The following is a 19,309-nucleotide window of genomic DNA, read 5'->3' as shown; positions in this document are numbered from 1 at the left end:
TCTAAAACTTTTTTTTTAATTTAATACCTAGACCATCCTCCCAAAGTTTTTATATTTCGTCCTCTTTAGGAACGCCAAAAAGAGTTTTGGACGCACAATGAGACTCATGAATTGCACAATAATTAGGCATAATGACCAAAAAGGCAATAAACGTAATTGAATATTCACAAAACCAATTATCAAACACAGACTACAGTGATGAGATTTCGTTTAAAAGATAATACATAAACATAACATTGTCATTTAATTATTATATAGATAGAGTATGAGATCAGTGAATCGTGATTATAATAATTGAGTTACTTATTAACTCAATTATATTATATTTATTATTGAAAATGCAATAATTTAATATTATGGCGGGAAATGGGAATATTTTAATACTGTAGTACCAATTAACAACCACCAAGAGCGTTAGTAGTAGTTCACTTTTTCGTTTGTTAGATAAGAACTCTCGTATACCGCCTTCTAACATTGCGTAGTATAGCCCGATGTGCAACCATTCTATCTTAAGCCGTGATACCCATGCATGGGTGGTATGGCGCCCTCTTAAATATCTAATTTCGCCCAATTTTATACTTCAAAGTTCAAATGCATACAAAAAAAAATTTGCGTGTAACATAATCTTAAATGACATTGTACATACCTTTAATATTTTTAAATAGCTTTAATATCAAGTTATAAGGAACATTTTAATAAATCTTTATTGACATATATTGAAAAACATTAAAACTTTAAAATGTTTATAAAAATGAAGAGCTAACCCCCTCCCCACATCACTACCAACCAAAAAAACCAAAGACTAAAGTACCAACTATTTAATTATCAATGTTAACTAACAGAAGATTGAAAATAGTTGTAAATATAAGCATTTTAACTGTTCCAAAAGGTGATATGGTACAAAAAGGAAAAAGAAGAACCTTTAAAAAAACACACACATGCGTCATTATAGTCAATGAAGTAATGAAGTACTAATATAACAAAAAAGTGGGCAAGTGAATACCACTCCTGGAGCTCTGTAGTATATATATTAGATGTCATGTGGGCCATTGTAATGTATGTGTTAAATTTAAGTTCAATTTCAATGATATGTAAACCATTAAAGTGACATAGGGATTTGTCCGGAGGGTGGGATAAAGATGGAAATTTCTTTACACACAATATAGAAAATTGTTAAGTATAGCAGTGAGTGGTAGCTGGGGATACATATATTATAAAGGCTTTGGTGTGATAAATTCTCCTTATTAATCATGACCTGGGCCATTGTATACAAAAAACAATTCTAAACGATGACAGACTTTCTACATTACTATATAAGTATAACATTAATGGTTTATTGCTACCTACTAAGTAGTTTATATTAACATTAGGTACCTTGTTAAATTAATTTTTTTCGAACCATTTAATCTATTATATTATGCCTACTTTTAAGGATTTCATGTACCAAATAGGTAATTAGGAATTAGAATAATAATTATTTTATATTATTCGTTTAAAATTTAAATATTTAATTTCATTCAAATTTGAACTTAAAATGTCTATAAATAAACTGTGTGAACATATTTTTCAGAGATTTGGGTTACAATAATAACTACTTACAAAATGCTCAATCCTTAGTTATAAAATTGATCATTACATTTACATACATGTTTAACTATAGTAAATAATTTGCAGTTTTTTATAATTTAGATGAATTTTGTCAAAATGTTAACTTTCAATGTTATTAAAGAAAAAAAAAATTGGTTTGCAGCTTACATCTTATTAAAAAAAAAAAAACCAATATTTTCTTAATAATGATAAAACTACGAAAATTATAAAATGTATTTTTTAACATTTTGGCTCTTGATATCATTGTTTTTATCCATGTGGATCGTGAACATATCCATTTTGGCCACTATTATATATAAATTTCTCAAAACATCAAATTATTTTTAAAATGTTGTCATATATATAATATAAACAATTTTAATATTAACATTTGTTGAACATTTAAAGTGTCTGTGATTATTCATTTTTGAATAACGACTAAACATCAATAATTAATTAGATATTTAATATCCAATTTCGTACATTTATAAAATTCAAGTGCTCATAAAATTTAAATATTACTTTTCGCTTAATTTTTTTTTTTGTGTTAAAGGTGTATAAACTTATAAGGAATCTTCCGTCACATTTTTTATTGTAATATCTTGAGTTTTTATTTCATAATATGCACATTTTATTAATAATTCAAAATAAATGTTAAATTTAATAATTTTGATTATTATGTGGAGCAAGTGTTTAATATGTATTTTGAGAATGGAATGGGTGTAGCTGAAGCGATATGCGCTCACATGAAAGCAAAATATTATTGAATGAAAATTGTTGGGAGACTTTAGCAAATGGCTCAAAAAACCCAAATAAAGAAATATAGCATATTTACACAAAAAATGGCAAAAAAAGAACTTTGGTTATATAAACAACCCATTGGAAAAATTAAAAGAAAAGACTCAATCATATGCTGAAAAAGGTAAAATATTTGTTCACGTTTATACATAGATAAATTTAATTAATATTAACTTCATGTATTAACTAATACTCTTGTGAGATTTAACTATACCATATTACCATTTAAATTTGATGAAAAAATGAATGGGTTTTAATGTTTATATGTGATATTATAACAAGAGGAAACAATTCCATTAACTATGCTGAAGCATGCATACGAATATTGAAAGAAATTACTTTTAAATAGAACTAAGATATATAATTTAGTGGCTCTTGTGTTGAATTAATTTGTTATGGGAAGACTATTTAATTCTTAGAATACTAAATCATGCACATAATCGTCGGGATAATATTGAACAAAATTATGCTAAACTTTGTTCTCGAACATTAAATTTTAATATTGATCAAGTAACTTTAATGAGTGAAGCATGTTACTCAGTGCCAAGTTCTAATACTGAGAATTCAGTTTATACTACTGATATTCAAATCAGTGTTTGCGATTGTTACGTTGGGTATACTGGTGCATTTTGCAAACACCAAGCCTTTTTACACAAACATTTAAATTTATCTTTATCGAATGCACCACCTATAACTGTCACTGAAAGATATGCACTTGGACAACTTGCACTTATGGCGACAAGTGCTCTTCTCAGTCGTCAGTCATCATTGTTCCTGGGTTTAAAATAAAATGAAAGTGTTATTCATTTCAAGAAGGTGAACTTAATAACATTGATAATGTGAACCATGCTAGTAATCATATTGAGTCCTTTCCTATATCTAAAAAAATTTCAAATAAAAATGACACCAGTACTCTTCAATCATAAGCTGATGATAAAGTTGCAAGTAACAAGGCAAATTATGTACTTGAAAAAAAGTTTTTAAGAATAAAAGAGTTTTTAAATAATGTGCCATTATAGATATACGTTAAAAATTGACAAAAAATTTAAATGTGATAAAAAATGCACAACAATTGACAAAATTAATGATGACATTATGTTGCTGAAGACTAAGTGTTGCAACTAAAATAAAGAGACAAATAAAGGTTCAACCAACTTCAATTGCTCGTCCAAGACAAGGTGTAACTCGAGGATCACAACGAATTCCAGCTAGAAGACCTCCGACATCAGCTCCTCAAAATAAAGTCACAAAAAAAAAAAAACACTACATAGGAAAAAAACATTAATATAATATGACAATCAAATGTGAAATCCCACGGTAAAGGTCACTGAAAATTTTTTGTTTTTTTCAACGTTTGTACGTTATAGTTCTTTTTAAATAAAATAAATATTTTATGTCTTCATTATGAAATCATGAAGTTTAGATTGAAATTACTCTACATGACTACATTATATTATTAAGTTAATAGTTGTAGATAAGTACTATTTGTTAAATAAAACAAAACTGAGTTCAAAGTTGATATCTTATCCAATTATAAGAAAATTGAATAATGAATGGTATATTTTATAATACCTAACTATATTATTATAAACTATGTAGGAACCTGGAACGCCTATGATGTATAAAGTATTAGTATTATCATTTATCAGTTTGGTAAAATTTTTGAATTTTGTTATTACCTACATTTTTATTTATTTAGGAAGTCATGTTTACATTTAGGACAATTAAATCAAATTCAGAACTCAACTGATGTGCCATGTGGTTCTTACGATTGTTTTCCAGCCTTTTCACCCCTAATTACTGTGTATAGATAACAATTTAACATGTGAGAGGCTTCATCATAGTAAAACATAAATACTTTAAAATATATTCACAGTTTTAAATGTTAGTAAATGTATTTACATATTTTCAATGATCGTGTAACCCACCTACCTCTGACTATGAAGGTTAGGTAAGGTTTAGTTTTTTTTTTTTTAAATAGTAGGTAGAGTTAAAAATAATAGGCATTAGACAGGAAGCAATAACATTAGTACCTATAGGTGTAAAATAAAAATGTAAGATTATCATACCAAATGCTGGATTTATTAAGCAAAAATAGAATAGGACTACCTACATATTTATGTTCGAACGTGAACTTTTATTAAAGTAACTATTTAATTAATATTATGTTTTAGTAAAAATAAAACATTGAAGTAGGTTATTTTGTTTTTATGTTATGTATCTATACGTTAGGAAGGACCTAGACAATCTAGCTGTTTAGCTAACACTATATAAAGATGTGTACAGTCGTACAGGTATAGGTTGGTTGTAGTGGTTGTAGGAAGGTATAGGGATACTGGATAGGTATATAGGTTAATCCAGTAAGAAATATTCACTGAGGTACTGAAGTAAAAAATAAAAATAATTGTGTATTGTGTAAAGATCACATTCTAAATTAGTTTATTAAATTAATGAATTATGAATATATCATCATAATTCGTAATATTGTTAAACTATTCCTTCCTACTAAGTAGTCCTTTTTATTTGTATAAATTAAATAATATAATATAATAGGTATTTAATATTTAAATCCTAATTGATTAATGACAAAAAAAGCTGGAAATTTGAAATGGGCCAATGAGAACAGTGAGAACACGGTATACATAAGGCGCTCTGTGGCGCCCGCGGTACGAGGTCCCAATACGCAACCCCCCCAACCCCTCCAGTCCCCCATTTAGTGACCCTGGTGTACAGTAGTAAGTTGTATAGTATGGTCTATCATCAGTAGCTGAGTAGAAAAAAAATAACATTCTTTAACATCCAACTTTCAAAATTAAAAAAAACCTATTTATGAGTGTAATATCATCTTTTATTCACTCAGCGTAAAATACATAAAGTTAAATTTATAAACGAGTTTCAGTGAAATATTATCCTCTCTATGAATTAGAGTATTTAGGCATTCAGCTAAAAAATGTCTATCTCAATCAAGGGCGCCGCGAGGGTGGTGTAAGGGGGTGCAATTGCACCCGGGGGCTTTTAAAAAAATAATTTATGATAATGAAAAGATTTTTTTTGTATAATTATCTATTAAAAACTTTGTATCCGGCGAAAAACAAAAATAACTTTGTATCGTCATATAATTTGAAAAAAATATTTCTACGTATAAAATAATTTAAACATTATTTAGAAATCAAAGTATACTATGCACGATACACCCCCCTCACAAAATTCTTGGTGGGCGCTATGGCGCTATGATCTTAATTTATTTTTCGTATTTTTGGAATATTATCCTTTCTATACTCAACTGTTTCATTATCATATATTCCGATTTTTAATTTATTAATTGTTTAAAAATATGATTTGCATATACACCATAGTGTTCCGATACCTGTATGGACTGGATGACTGGACTATTTTTAATGCAAAAAGGGGAATCTAATATTAACACAACCATGGCATGCACATATGTAAACAAATAATAAAACGTATTATAATTTCATTATATTTTTAAATAAGCGCTCTTTATTGAAACTACAGACTAAACAAAATCAACCAGATCGCTTATAAGTTATAAGTTTAACTACCTATTACATTGCTTTCCATAATTCCATTAGTATATATTCGCTATTCGGTTAAAATGGTTGACAGGTGAAAACTTACTTCTGTTTAACTAATAACTAGCATGATATAAATAATGATTTAGAACTTACATTAACAGAGGAAACATTAAAAAGGATCATTTTTAAATTTCCAAACAATTCATTTTTATTATTAACTATATCACGTATCCAGCAAATGTAAAAAACTTGGCATCACATAATTATTAGTATAATATAACACATTCGTTAAAATTTTTTAGACATTCTCTCGTTTAATTCAATATAATATGAATACCACTTTACAAAAATAACGGTATGAAGTATAAAGTTTGTAATACTGTCAATACTGATTCGAAGTCTTCGAAATGCTTGAAATGCTAATACATTGTGATACTGATATATAGTTTTTCGACCCATTTTGCAAGTGTTGCAGTGTTGCTTTAAACTTCTATTAAATAATAATCTTATGAACAGACATAAGCGTCACAGTCTCACAGAAAAAAATGATTGTGGTTTGGATATTTTGAATAAATATCGGTGATTTACTACTGGATATTGGGTTTTGTTTATTTAGTTTGTTCAGTATTTGAAATGTTCTATAATAATATAATGTTATAGTTAAGCTACTATTTGAATATATAAGCTCAGTAACAAAATGATATACAATAATACCTACTTAACTATATTTAGTATTTTTTACTTAATGTTCAGTGACCCGGGTTCTACAATAGTTATAATAATGTATACGATTATACATAGGTACTAATATGATATGAACAGAGATCAGAGTGCCAGACCCAGACGGCCAGACGAGGGATGTCATTTTGCGGTCTATTTTTTTATAGAATAATCGTTGAAAGCGTATTGGCGGGACCGAGTAAAAATAACTCAATCTAGGCACGCACCGGAACGAATGCAGAACAATATATCGACGGTAAAAAAACGTTTGGAGATTTCGTGCAAACGTCAGCACTGTGTACCCACCTTCTATTTTCACTCCCACCTATCGTCGGCAACGAACCTCTCTCGGCAATCGTTTTAATCTCTTTATCTATGGAAAATTCCAAAATTCCAATACACCTCCCCTCCCACCGATCAACCCGTTGATTTTCCGCCACCGCCGCCGCCGCTCAACAACAACAATAATAATAATAATAATAATAATAATAGTAATAACAGTAGTAATAGTAATAATAGTAATAAATAAATTAAATTAGTCCGATTAGCGTTTCCGTGTGCCAAACCGCGGTGGTTTTCCGTGACAGCAACACTCGACTGGACGCGCGCGCGCAACGGTCGTTCGAGCGTCCCCGAATTCCGATCGGTGTACGTACGCTTATAACATTATATCGTTTTCCGTTAATTGAATGTCGTCGGTCGCCGTGTGTCTATGATGCCCACGAGAACCGAAAACGGCATCGCCAGACATCAAATACTGGCCGCCGTGGACGTCAGCGTCGGAGAACGCCAATGGAACTTGGTGCCATCCTGATCTATTAGGCGGACTCGTTCGCCAGGTCCACCGCAACAAAAGTGCTTCCCGAGTGTTTTGTTAATTCGTTAAATAGTATTAATTATTATATGATATATTGCTCTTTTTTTTTTTTTCAATTTTTACCTACCGTCGGTACCTAGTTGTGTTATATTATGTATTTGTTTTGTTTCTGTGCTTAGACTTATGTGATTTGTAATACAAATATTAGCGAGGTTGTGAATTTTTAGTTAGTATGTGTTCAGTAAAGTGATATGTCGGTGCGTTTGTCCAGCGGGTGTCTGCCCGCTAATGGTGAGAAACCACCTCCACCCTCATCAGATAAGATCGATTCCAATGGTCAACAGAACAATTTGCAGGACCATCAGCAACTACAGCAACAACCTAGAAGTAATAGTATGGACTATTTGAACTTCGAGGAGAAAAGACAAATAATTGCGTCTTCCTTGTCATTAACGGATTTCTTACACACTAGTGGTACAGCTACTACTCCAACATCACCAACTACTGGAAAGTTTATAATTGGTGAGCAAATTAATAAAATGCACTTCCTTATATCTTTTCTTTAAAATCTTGAAATGTATATCTATGTACATATATCTATCAGTTAACAGTAACTTATATTTAGTAGGTAGGTTCCTATGTTATAATTGAGGTTATAATGATTGGTGGTTTATTTCATTGATGTTTATCAATTTATTATTTTATTCAAGAACAAAATCTTTTTCGTTTGGGTACCTATGCATATTCATTTTTTCTTAAAAAAAACAACAGAATTTTCATAATTATCTACATTATTTTGTGCCTAGGTAGGAGCCTACTCGAAATTATTTTTTATTTTTTTACCAGAAAAAAACTAGAATTGGGTGTAAACTGTTTATCACAATAGTGCCTCCAGGGCCCGTATTATTTGTTCACCAACTTGAAAGCTATACCTAGTTGGGGACCTCTAACCACCCTAAAAAGCTGGCTCCCAGAAACTACCTATTTACTCAAGTATTTATTCAATAATTATAAGAAAATTAATCTCACGAGTATCATCAATTTAGTTGCCTGTTTAAAAAATATAAGTTATTATCCAGTACTTGATTTAGGTATATTAAAAATTGACTACTTTTTTTTTAGATTTGAATCAGGTACCTATTTCTGTAAAATTGTATTCAAGTTCTTAAAGTTCTTGTCTATTGTTTTTTCATCAGTATTACAATTTAAATTTAACCTAATATAATAGTTATCTTATCAGCCCATACATATTTATACTAATAAACATTTAACTTAAAATATTGATGCTTATGTTATAAGCTTCATTGGATGATTAATTCATGGTCAACAAATTTACATCAATTTATTTATTTGCAGTGAAGTGTAAATGTTACACAATTCTATCCACTTAAAATTTGAATTCTCTTAAAATAGGTATACATTATTATTTTGATTCTGTTTTAATAAAATAGATATCATAAAAAGTTATCTAACATAAATTAATTATTTTTTAAGTAGGTACCTACTAAAATGTTACTTACTTAAAATTATACTCATATACATTCATAAATGATGATGTGCATACCTAATGAGTATTAAACATATTTCCTATCTTTTTATTTCTATACTGAAAAGTTGGTATTTATAAGGTTCATCGTTAGGTATTTTCTGCCCAAAGCAAACATTTTAATGACTCTCTTCTTAACTGATATTTTTGGTGAATAACCCTAGTGACGAGCTTGCTTATAGGTAGTTATTATTAACCTTCAAGTTTTAAACTGTGCGATCTATTATAATTTTTTGTAGCTTCTTTAAATATAATTTACCATCATTTTATTTATAGTTAGTTACCTATTTAATGTTAAATATACAGTATGGTAAAATGTAGAACTAGTTCAAATATTGAAGATTTCATTATTGTGGGTGAGCTATTAATCGTGTTATTGCTATTATTATTTGATAGTTAATACAATGTATTATTAGGTATAAGATAAGTATGATGCATGAATGAAATTTTAAATGTTGTATTTAATAATGTGATGTTTACCTATATTATTAATGTTATTAAGAGTTCAGATACATATTTTAAAAGTTTTTTATTATGACAAATCATTTTTTTTTTTTTAATTACCTAGACAAATTTTAAATTTTAACTAACTTAGGTAAAAGTTATTACCAGCAGTAAGTAAAATAAATTTAATTTTACTAATAGTTTTGTTTGTTGCATTCTTTACTTAATCTACCCTTTAGGCCTAAATGTTTTAACTTATTACAGTTCTTATTACTTAGTGCATCTTATAATGGGTAATTTAGTTTATGATTATTGTTTTAATAATAATATCTACATAGGTATTGGTTGATCCACCAGGCATGCTCCCTACCAATTTTTCATTTAATAATGAACTTATTCAAATTCTTAATTTAATTCTAATTTTTAAATATACTTACTTAAAAACCATCAAATTCTTGAGATTTTTATACCACTCAAGGACTATTCTGTTGTAATACAAACTTCTGTTTTTATTTAAAAACTGCCTTTTTCATTTCAAATTATTTAGTAACTTTATAGACATTTTGATGTACCTCACTAAATCAAAATTTTAACTTGTAGTTTTTCAGTTATTAAAATGCTTACCTATATTAAACATATAGTCCTTAAAAATGGATTTACCCACAAAAATATAAAATAGATGCAATATTGGATCTAGTATTAGGTAAATATTGTACTTGGAATTTTTTTATAAATTTTAAATATTGATAGATTACCTAATATAAATAACTATAATTTTTAAGTTACCACAGTCCCTATATTTTAAAAATTCAGTATCATAAGTCTTTTTTTTTAGATATCGAGTGAATATTTTTGAGAGGATCATGTCATTATTAAGAGTCATGGTGAGCATAGCGTAGGGAGTTTTTACACACTGATATGTTCGAGTTTATATTAATTTTCCATCGGTTTAACCAGTTTTGAAGTTCATTAAGGTCATTAGAGTCTTTAATTATGTAGATACCTATTTGTTGGAATAATGGATGTATTGTCAGCAAAGGTAGTAAAAATGGTGTTATCAAAGCACAGCATTTCGAATGTAAATATTTTGAAAAGTTTTGGAGCTAATATACTATTTTGAGGAACACCTACTCTAGTGTATTAAATTTGAAAAAGTTTTTCTTTACAAAATCAGCAATTTGATTATTTGAAATACGTAGATTGGAAGAAAGCAAATTTTGTAATGGAGACCTTTGTGCCCAGTGCCGTATCTAGGCATTGGCAAGGTGGGCGGTGGCCAAGGGGCTCTAGGGACACAATTTTTATACCTTTTAAATATTAAAAATTCATTATAAATTTATAACATTGGCTGCCAATGGCATACCTAAAGCTAGTTACGGCGCTGTTCGCTTCAGACGCCGTCAAACGGCTGGGTCACATCTAGGAAATTATCTGTATAGTATAGTTTATTGTGGACCTATAATTATCCTACACAAAGTTATTAATCCAAAGACTGCTTGTTTGAATTTTAGTTTTGATACATAAACCTTTAAAGAAAAATAATCTGATAAATAATTTACGGTATGAAGATAGGGGGGTTGTCAACAAAAGTTTGTTGCCTCACTTCTAAAGTTGTACAAAAAAATTCGAGAATGTGAAAATATGGTTTTTAATAGGTTTATTTAAATATTCCATTGACCATTGTGTCATATTTTTGAATAACTGCACGACTGAAGAAGAAATATTAGGGGATGCACATGATTGGTGAATCATCTTGTATAATATATATGTATAGTCATAAAAGTGATTACTATTTATTATCATTGTTTAGTTATTGTTCTTATACTACAATGCTTCCTACTTAGTTAAATATATATATCATATGTTTATTACAGTTGCACCTGCTTTAATTATATAATTAATAAACAACATTAATTGCATTATGTTAATAATTAATTACTTGTATATAATATTAAAATCTATTTGTTTGTATTATTTTATAATTTATATCTAATGAAAAGTATTTTATTTTAATGTTGATGACCTATACACTATATTACGGTTGATATTACCTATAATATACACATCATGTTCTTGAATCATGATGTACACATTCCCTAAATATCTTTAGATATTTTTCTTATACTGTTGTAACGGTAAATTACTGTGAAAAAAAAAATAATTTGGTCATTCTATTGTTATGTTATGTGATATTGTAAGGCATTACATTTTAAAATATGCTATATGACGTAGGTACTAGGTAGGTATTCTATTATAATACAGTTCTATGTTTTTTATAACATTATTAAAGTTTTGAGTACCTATAGAGATAAAAATTAAGTTTACTTATATATAAACCTACATAATATTTATAACAAATAAGTACCTTTCTATAAATTAGCATAGTAATATAGAAATTGTGTTATCATTAAAAAAAAAAAATAATAATATACACAGTACTTATAATATTATAGTAATATGTTGTATGTGTAGTACCTACTTGAATATTATTTTGTATTTTAATTTTCAATTTATACTTTAATAGTTTTATGATATAAAAGGTTTATTTACTTCAAAAAATATATATACATATACCTAATTTTAATATGTAAAAATGTCTAAATTTTATACAAGTAAATTAAATTAATTTATTACTCGGTTTATTATTTTCTTAAAAATGTAGTTATTGTTGTTGAATAAGTACATTTAAACTATATTATGAACCTGTAAATTTTAATAATTTATTTTTAGTTGCATAACTATGAGAATATAATTATTATACATTTTATATTATCATATGATTGTCTATATTGTTTTATTATAATTTTTATTACACTTTTAGCCAAGAAGCAAAATGGTACAGCACTTCGAACTAATAGCTTAGGATCAGGAACACGTACCAGTCCATTACAATTGGATCGAAAACAACCAAGCAAGTTTTCTGCACTAGGTAAACTTTTCAAACCATGGAAATGGAAACGAAAAAAGAAATCGGAAAAATTTGAAACAACATCTAGAAGTATATTTTTAATTTTCAATTCAGCAATAATAAATTAATATTAAAATATAATATTTATAAATATTTATATTAATAGATTTGGAAAGGAAGATCTCAGTGCGAGCAAATCGAGATGAATTAATCCAGAAAGGAATCCTGTTTTTAGATAGTCCAATGGCTCAAACACATACGATCTCTGAATCAGGTATGAATACAGTATATACAAATAAAATTATATGATTAAAACTGTCACACAATATTTGTATATATTTATTTATTTTCACTGAGTAAAAATACTACTGATTATAAAAAATGGATGGAGAATAGAGTTACTAAATTTCATGTTTATGTAATAGTCTAAACTTTAGACTCTAAAGCACATATTATTACTATATAAGTGATGGGTATCTCATTTTTATGCTTAATGTATGTACTGTATTTATTTATATTGTGCTGTTAAATATTTAGACACAAGGTAGATTATAGACAATTCACTTTTAATATAATCATCTATATTTGAGCCATTTTTTTTTTTAGTTAATACATAATAAGTACATTTTAACCAACTACTCATTTCGTTTATGTTTAGAAAACAAAGAAATAACTCCATCTATAATATAATATAGTGGTGTTAAATTATTTGAACGCCATGTGCCAAAAATTAACTATTTATTTCAAGCCTGCCATGAAAAATAGTAAATTTTATACAGGGTGTCCCATGAGGATTTACCCATAGCAATGTTTCACAAAATAATGGAGATATTAAAATTCTGGTTTTGTTATAAGACCCACAGAGATAAAAACTATAATTATTTCATTTTTTAATTTATTTTGATGTTTTTGGAAATATATTTTTTAACTTTTTTACCAACTATATTAACTATAGCCATTTTGTGGTATTTATTTTTCTGAAAATATTGACATTTAAAATTTTATTTTTAGTATTTTTTCTAGTTTTAAAGAAATAAAACATGATAATAACTTGGCACTCTTTAATCGTTCGGCTGGCTGTAGTAGAGCATGCACGCGAGACAGCATTTACATGTTTTATAAGTCACAATTTTTCTTGAAACTAAAAAAAAAACTTCAAATTAAGAAATTAACAAAAAAAAATGTTGAATCGTCTATATTTTCAGAAAAATAAATTTTACAAAATGGTTATATTGAATTTTTTTGGAAATAATTAAATAATTAAATATATTTTTTAACTTTTTTCCAAAACATTAAAATATGAAATAATTGTTGTTCTTATCCCTGTAGGTCTTATAACAGAACCAGAATTTTGGCATCCTCATCATTTCAAGAAATTTCACAATGAGTAAATTCTCGTTGGACACCTGTATAGCCAATTTTTATACATATATTGTATATTATCACGTATTAAATATATATTATGTGTAATACAAATGTTTACATTTTTTGGATGCCCTCAAAATGTTTTCACGTGCTATAGATTTGAAATCCCTGGTATAATATCTAAAATAGCGGTTCCCAACCTGTGCACCGAGGTGCACTAAGCGCACCACGAGCTCATTTAAGGGGCGCCCGCGCCATGCACGGCTCATCCGAGAATGAAAAAAAATATTAAATTATATATTAAAAATTAAAAATGTATTGTAGTTGAAAAGACAAAAAGGCGGGTAAGTCGTGGATGTCGCTCTGTTGACAAGTGGGTTACTGTAATGGATGGAATTAAATTTGAATCCAACGATATTATATCATTGTATACGAAAAACGATTCAGAGCGAAGACGGTTTATCTGTCTAGGATATATTATAGATTATGAAAAATCAAATTATAGATTTAAAATAAATTTTTTTTATGAATTTCTAGCATAAAATAATTTATGAATTTTCGTGATTTTTACATATGTTGTCAAAATTCAAACTTTGAATCCTTGTAAAAAAAAAATTGTAACTATGAATTAATTTTATTTTTCAACTGCTATTGTTAAAATGTGTTAGAAGCCTTGTATTAAATTTTCAAGCTTTTCTACCGAACAAATAAATTTGTATCGATATTTATTATTTATAGAAAAAAAAATAAAAAAGTTGAAAAATTAAAATGTCAGTAAACAGCTCAAAACAAATCTAAATATTTTGAAAATTTTATCAAATATAGAAAATGCCTATATAAACATTAAGTGAAAATTTCAAGTATCTGCGGTCATTTGTTTTAGACTTTTAGAGTTACACCAAAATAAGAAAATCACTAAATGTGAAATCCAGTGAAAATCCAATGTTGTAAAAATTTTAATTTCAAATGCTCATACAAATTTAATTTGAATTTCCGGTGGACTTTTTATTTGTGATAAAGATTGACAAACTTGTAAGGAATCTTGTATCAAATTTTCAAATCTTAGATTTAAAAACAAAATTTTTTATGAATTTCTAGCTTAAAATAATTTGTGAATTTTCGTGATTTTTACATAATATATTGTCAAAATTTGAACTTTAAATGCTTATAAAAAAAAAAATTGTGACTATGTATTTCTTTTATTTTTCAACTGCTACTGTGAAAATATGTTAGGAGTAATTTCCGTAATTTATACGTATTTAGTGAAAATTTGAACTTTAAATTTTTATCAATATTAATTTAAAAAAAACTAATTATGATCGAAAATTTCAAATGCATATGAATAGTTCAACTTAAGTCGAAAATTTTTGAAAATTGCATGCTGGATAGAAAATACTTATATAAACATTCGGTGAAATTTCATGTATCTATGGACATTTGTTTTAAAATTACATCTAAAACCAAAATCGATTTTGTCGAAAAATTAGTGTGCGTAAAATTTCCCGTTTTTCCCTTAATTTTTAGTTTGTTTTTCTCGATTATTTAGAAAAGTATTAAGAATTTTTTACTATTGACTCCCCAAAGTACCAACTAGATTCATTTTCTGATCGACCGAGGTACTGAAGTCAAAAATCGAAGCACTTTTACTGCCTACAAAAAATTTCGACTTAAGTTGAACTATTCATAGGCACTTGAAACTTTCGATCATTATTAGTTTTTTTAAATTAATATTGATAAAAATTTAATTGTTAGGCAGAAAAGCTTGAAAATTTAATACAAGGCTCTTAACATATTGTTACAATAGCAGTTGAAAAATAAAATAAATTAATTGTCACAATTCTTTTTTATAAGCATTCAAAGTTTGAATTTTGACAAAATACTCGTACGTAAAAATCACGAAAATTCACAAATTATTTTAAGCTAGAAATTCATAAAAAATTTTCTTTTTAAATCTAAGATTTAAAAATTTATTACAAGATTCCTTACAAGTTTTTCAATCTTTATCACAAATAAAAAGTCCACCGGAAATTCAAATTAAATTTTTATGAGCATTTGAAATTTTAATTTTTACAACATTGGATTTTCACTTTTAGCGATTTCCTTATTTTGGTGTTACTCTAAAAAAAATGACCACAGATACTTGAAATTTTGACTCAATGTTTATTTAGGCATTTTCTATATTGGATAAAATTTTCAAAATATTTAAATTTGTTTTGAGCTGTTTACTGACATTTTAATTTTTCAACTTTTTTAGTTTTTTTTTTCTATAAATATCGATAAAAAATTATTTGTTCGGTAGAAAAGCTTGAAAATTTAATACAAGGCTTCTAACACATTGTAACAATAGCAGTTAAAAAATATTAAAAAATTTTTTTCACAAGCATTCAAAGTTTAAATTTTGACATGTGTAAAAATCACGAAAATGCGCAAATTATTTTAAACTAGAAATTCATAAAAAATTTTCTTTTTAAATCTAAGATTTGAAAATTTTTAATAATCTATAATATATCCTAGACAGATAAACCGTCTTGACTAAGAATCTTTTTTCGTATACAGTGATATAATAGCATTGGATTCAAATTTAATTCCATCCATTACAGTAACCCATTTGTAACCTACTGTACAGCAGAGCGACATCCACGACTTACCCACCTTTTTTTCTTTTTAGTTTCAACTATAAAATTATAATTTGTTAATAATATGTTCGATAAAATTATTTAAATCAGTTATGAATGAAAACTAGTGTTTATTTTGTCACGTTCCTCGTGATATTCACAGAAGAGCACCTAACAAAATTTGTACAAACAAAAGGGCACCGCCTGCTCAAAAGGTTGGGAACCGCTGATCTAAAATATCAGTGGTAAATTAAATTCATAAATTGGGATATATGTTACAATATTTTTTATTCTATCATAAAAAAATACTATTGAATAAATAATAATTATATGCTTCTTTTTATATAAATAGTATTTAATTATCTGTTTTTACAATTTTAAATAATGTTATTAGATAATTCACCCCAACTAAATCAAACTTCAAGTGGAACAACTACTTGTGTTACCGTCACTTCTAATATTGGTTCGTCAATGCTTTTCCAACAGCAACAAAATAGATATTCTAACCAATTTATGAATGGTAAGTACAAATTATCCATTATATAAATGAAACAAAAATAATTAGTACAATAAAATACATAGAATAATAATAATCAAAATATCAACTAAGAGAAATAAAATTAAAATTCCTCAATTTGTACTGAGAATTAAATAATGTCTGTATTATTATTATTTTATTTGGTTTTTAATTTAATAACTTGGGTGTAGAGATCTTATTCTATAGTATGCGAGCTTAATAAGTGCTGGAGGTTGCTACCAGGTAACACCTTAAAACCTTAAAAAATTATGTTTTTTTTCTCTCTTTTCCACTGTTATTCTGTCACTTACAGGGTGTTACCACTTGTAGGGCACTTATCATGTTATCTGTTTTCTTTTTACTTGTCATTTATCAAACCTACTTATTATACAAAAAATATGTATCAATTGTAGATTTATTCAATAAAATTAAAAAAAATAATAATAATATAATAATAATTACTAACACATTATAAAATAATTATATGTAAAAATGTGAATTGGAATTTATTATATTAATGGTTTTAATATTTTTGTATCAAATTAATAGTTTTATCTATAGCATAATCTGAACTTATCAAATAAGTGCATTTATTAATTTGTTATGACGATTTTTTACAAAACTAAAAATTCATTTTAAACACTTAATCCACTCAGATTATAAAATAATAATTTAATAAAATTTATAAAAAACTGCTATTTGACCATGGTTGTTGGATCTGATGATTTTAGGTGTATTTAAAAACTTTTACATTGCATACCCTTTGCCAAGTTTCAAATTATTTCAAAGGTAGAAAATAAAGACCAGAATCAATATTGTTGATAACTGGTGTGCTATAAATTTTATTTTTTGTAAGTCATTTTTAGGAATATCTTTAAAACATTCTTAATTTAATACTATCCCAACTAACTTTTCAATCAATAATAGAATATTATGTTACCAAATAATATGAACATTTTATGAACACTTCTATCCTGATTAGTCTTCTTCTTCTTCTTTTCTTTCGCTTTCTCTCCTAACTATTTAGGGTCGGCCACCCTGGTCCTCAATTTCCACTTACTACGATCTTTAGCATCCTCTTCACAAACACCAGTTATTCTCTTATCGCACTCTATAACTTCAAACCATCTCTTTTTCGGTCTTCCATTTTCCTCTTTTTTCATCTACACTCATGTTTATTGTCACTGAAACTGCTTCAGATTTTCTCTTCTTAAAACATGTCCTAGCCATCTCAACCTATTCTCACACAATTTGTCAACTATTGGAGCCACTCCTCTACTACCTTTTATATACTCATTTCTTATTCTGTCTTTCGTCACTCTACTCATCCACCTTAACTTTCTCATCTCTGCAACACTCATTTTCCTCTCCATTGTTTTATCTCTATCCTGATTTGTAGTTGTTCTTAACACGTTGACTGCCATGCGGCCGTATAAAAATAATTAGGTATTGATAATTTGATAATTTTTAGACCGCCGGCTGTGGCACCATATCATTTGTAGGAGGCCATATGACCGCGGGCTGACATAAATTAATTTGGATTTATATTATTAACTTTTCCGTGGCGCTAAAATAATGATCTTGAATTACGCTGTGGCGTATTGCAATTTTTTTGATATAATAAACATAATTTTAACATTTTTTTTTGTATTTTTAATTTTTTTTTCAAATTCAATAGTATATATATAAATACAAATTTATAATGACACTGAAAAATGTCTTTGGCGTACCCATGATAAATATTCTTGAGGCCGCCGGCACCTGCATGGCAGTCAACGTGTTAAAATTATAAGATAAAATTCATTGAAAATACATTTTGTTGTTTCACTCAGATTAAAATATTCTTTTTGTAACCAATACACCTAAACTGTATAGGATAAAATAGAATATGTATTTATTAAATCATAAATAAAACCATTATGTTGATTTTAAGAAAAATATCTTCAAATTTATATTTGACACAAAATGTCAAGCTCATTGTTTATTATTTGAATGTTAACAAAACTAGTTTGTTTTTCCATGTTATATGTATAATTGTTGTAAATATTTTTTAATAACGAAATAACATTCATACTTTAAATTACATTTTGTTTAAAAATGCAGTATTTATTATTTATGTTTTTTTATATTTTGCCTGGTATCTTGTTATTTTATCTAATTGAAGCCATTAAAATACTTTTACCTTTTTGATTTTGAATTCATTGTTAAAGTAATTAGACACTATTAAATATATCATGGAATCCTTAATAAGTCATAATATTATTAAATCCTTAATAAAATAAAATAGTGTAGGTATTTATTATTGATGCAAAATACCTAATTAGTCCACACAATATTATAAATAAATATTTTTAGTTTTCCCAATTATTAAGAAAATAACTGTGCTAAAGAGTATTTTTCTTTTACCCTCTTCTGCACCTCTGTCTAGTTCAACTAGAATAACCAGATAATATTTT

General features: G+C 27.2%; 1 protein-coding gene across 3 annotated transcripts in view; it reads left to right on the top strand.

The window, feature by feature from the left end:
• The first annotated feature begins 7,059 nt into the window (after positions 1-7,059).
• LOC107173517 (phosphatase and actin regulator 1) overlaps positions 7,060-19,309 on the top strand; it is a 30,085-nt gene continuing 17,835 nt past the window's right edge. For 2 of the 3 annotated variants that reach the window (XM_015524085.2, XM_015524084.2), the window contains exons 1-4: positions 7,060-7,980; positions 12,270-12,446; positions 12,523-12,630; positions 16,731-16,856. In XM_015524085.2, the coding sequence (XP_015379571.2) occupies positions 7,710-7,980; positions 12,270-12,446; positions 12,523-12,630; positions 16,731-16,856 (682 nt within the window). In that variant the 5' untranslated portion in view covers positions 7,060-7,709. The remainder of the gene's footprint in view (positions 7,981-12,269; positions 12,447-12,522; positions 12,631-16,730; positions 16,857-19,309) is intronic. The other variant, XM_015524086.2, reaches the window with a different exon arrangement.

The sequence above is a fragment of the Diuraphis noxia genome, unplaced genomic scaffold (genome assembly GCF_037042655.1).
Source record: "Diuraphis noxia isolate RWA-SAM2 unplaced genomic scaffold, SU_Dnox_SAM2 contig0002, whole genome shotgun sequence".
In the NCBI taxonomy this organism is placed as follows: Eukaryota; Metazoa; Arthropoda; class Insecta; order Hemiptera; family Aphididae; genus Diuraphis; species Diuraphis noxia.
This window is presented reverse-complemented; position numbering and strand designations above follow the sequence as displayed.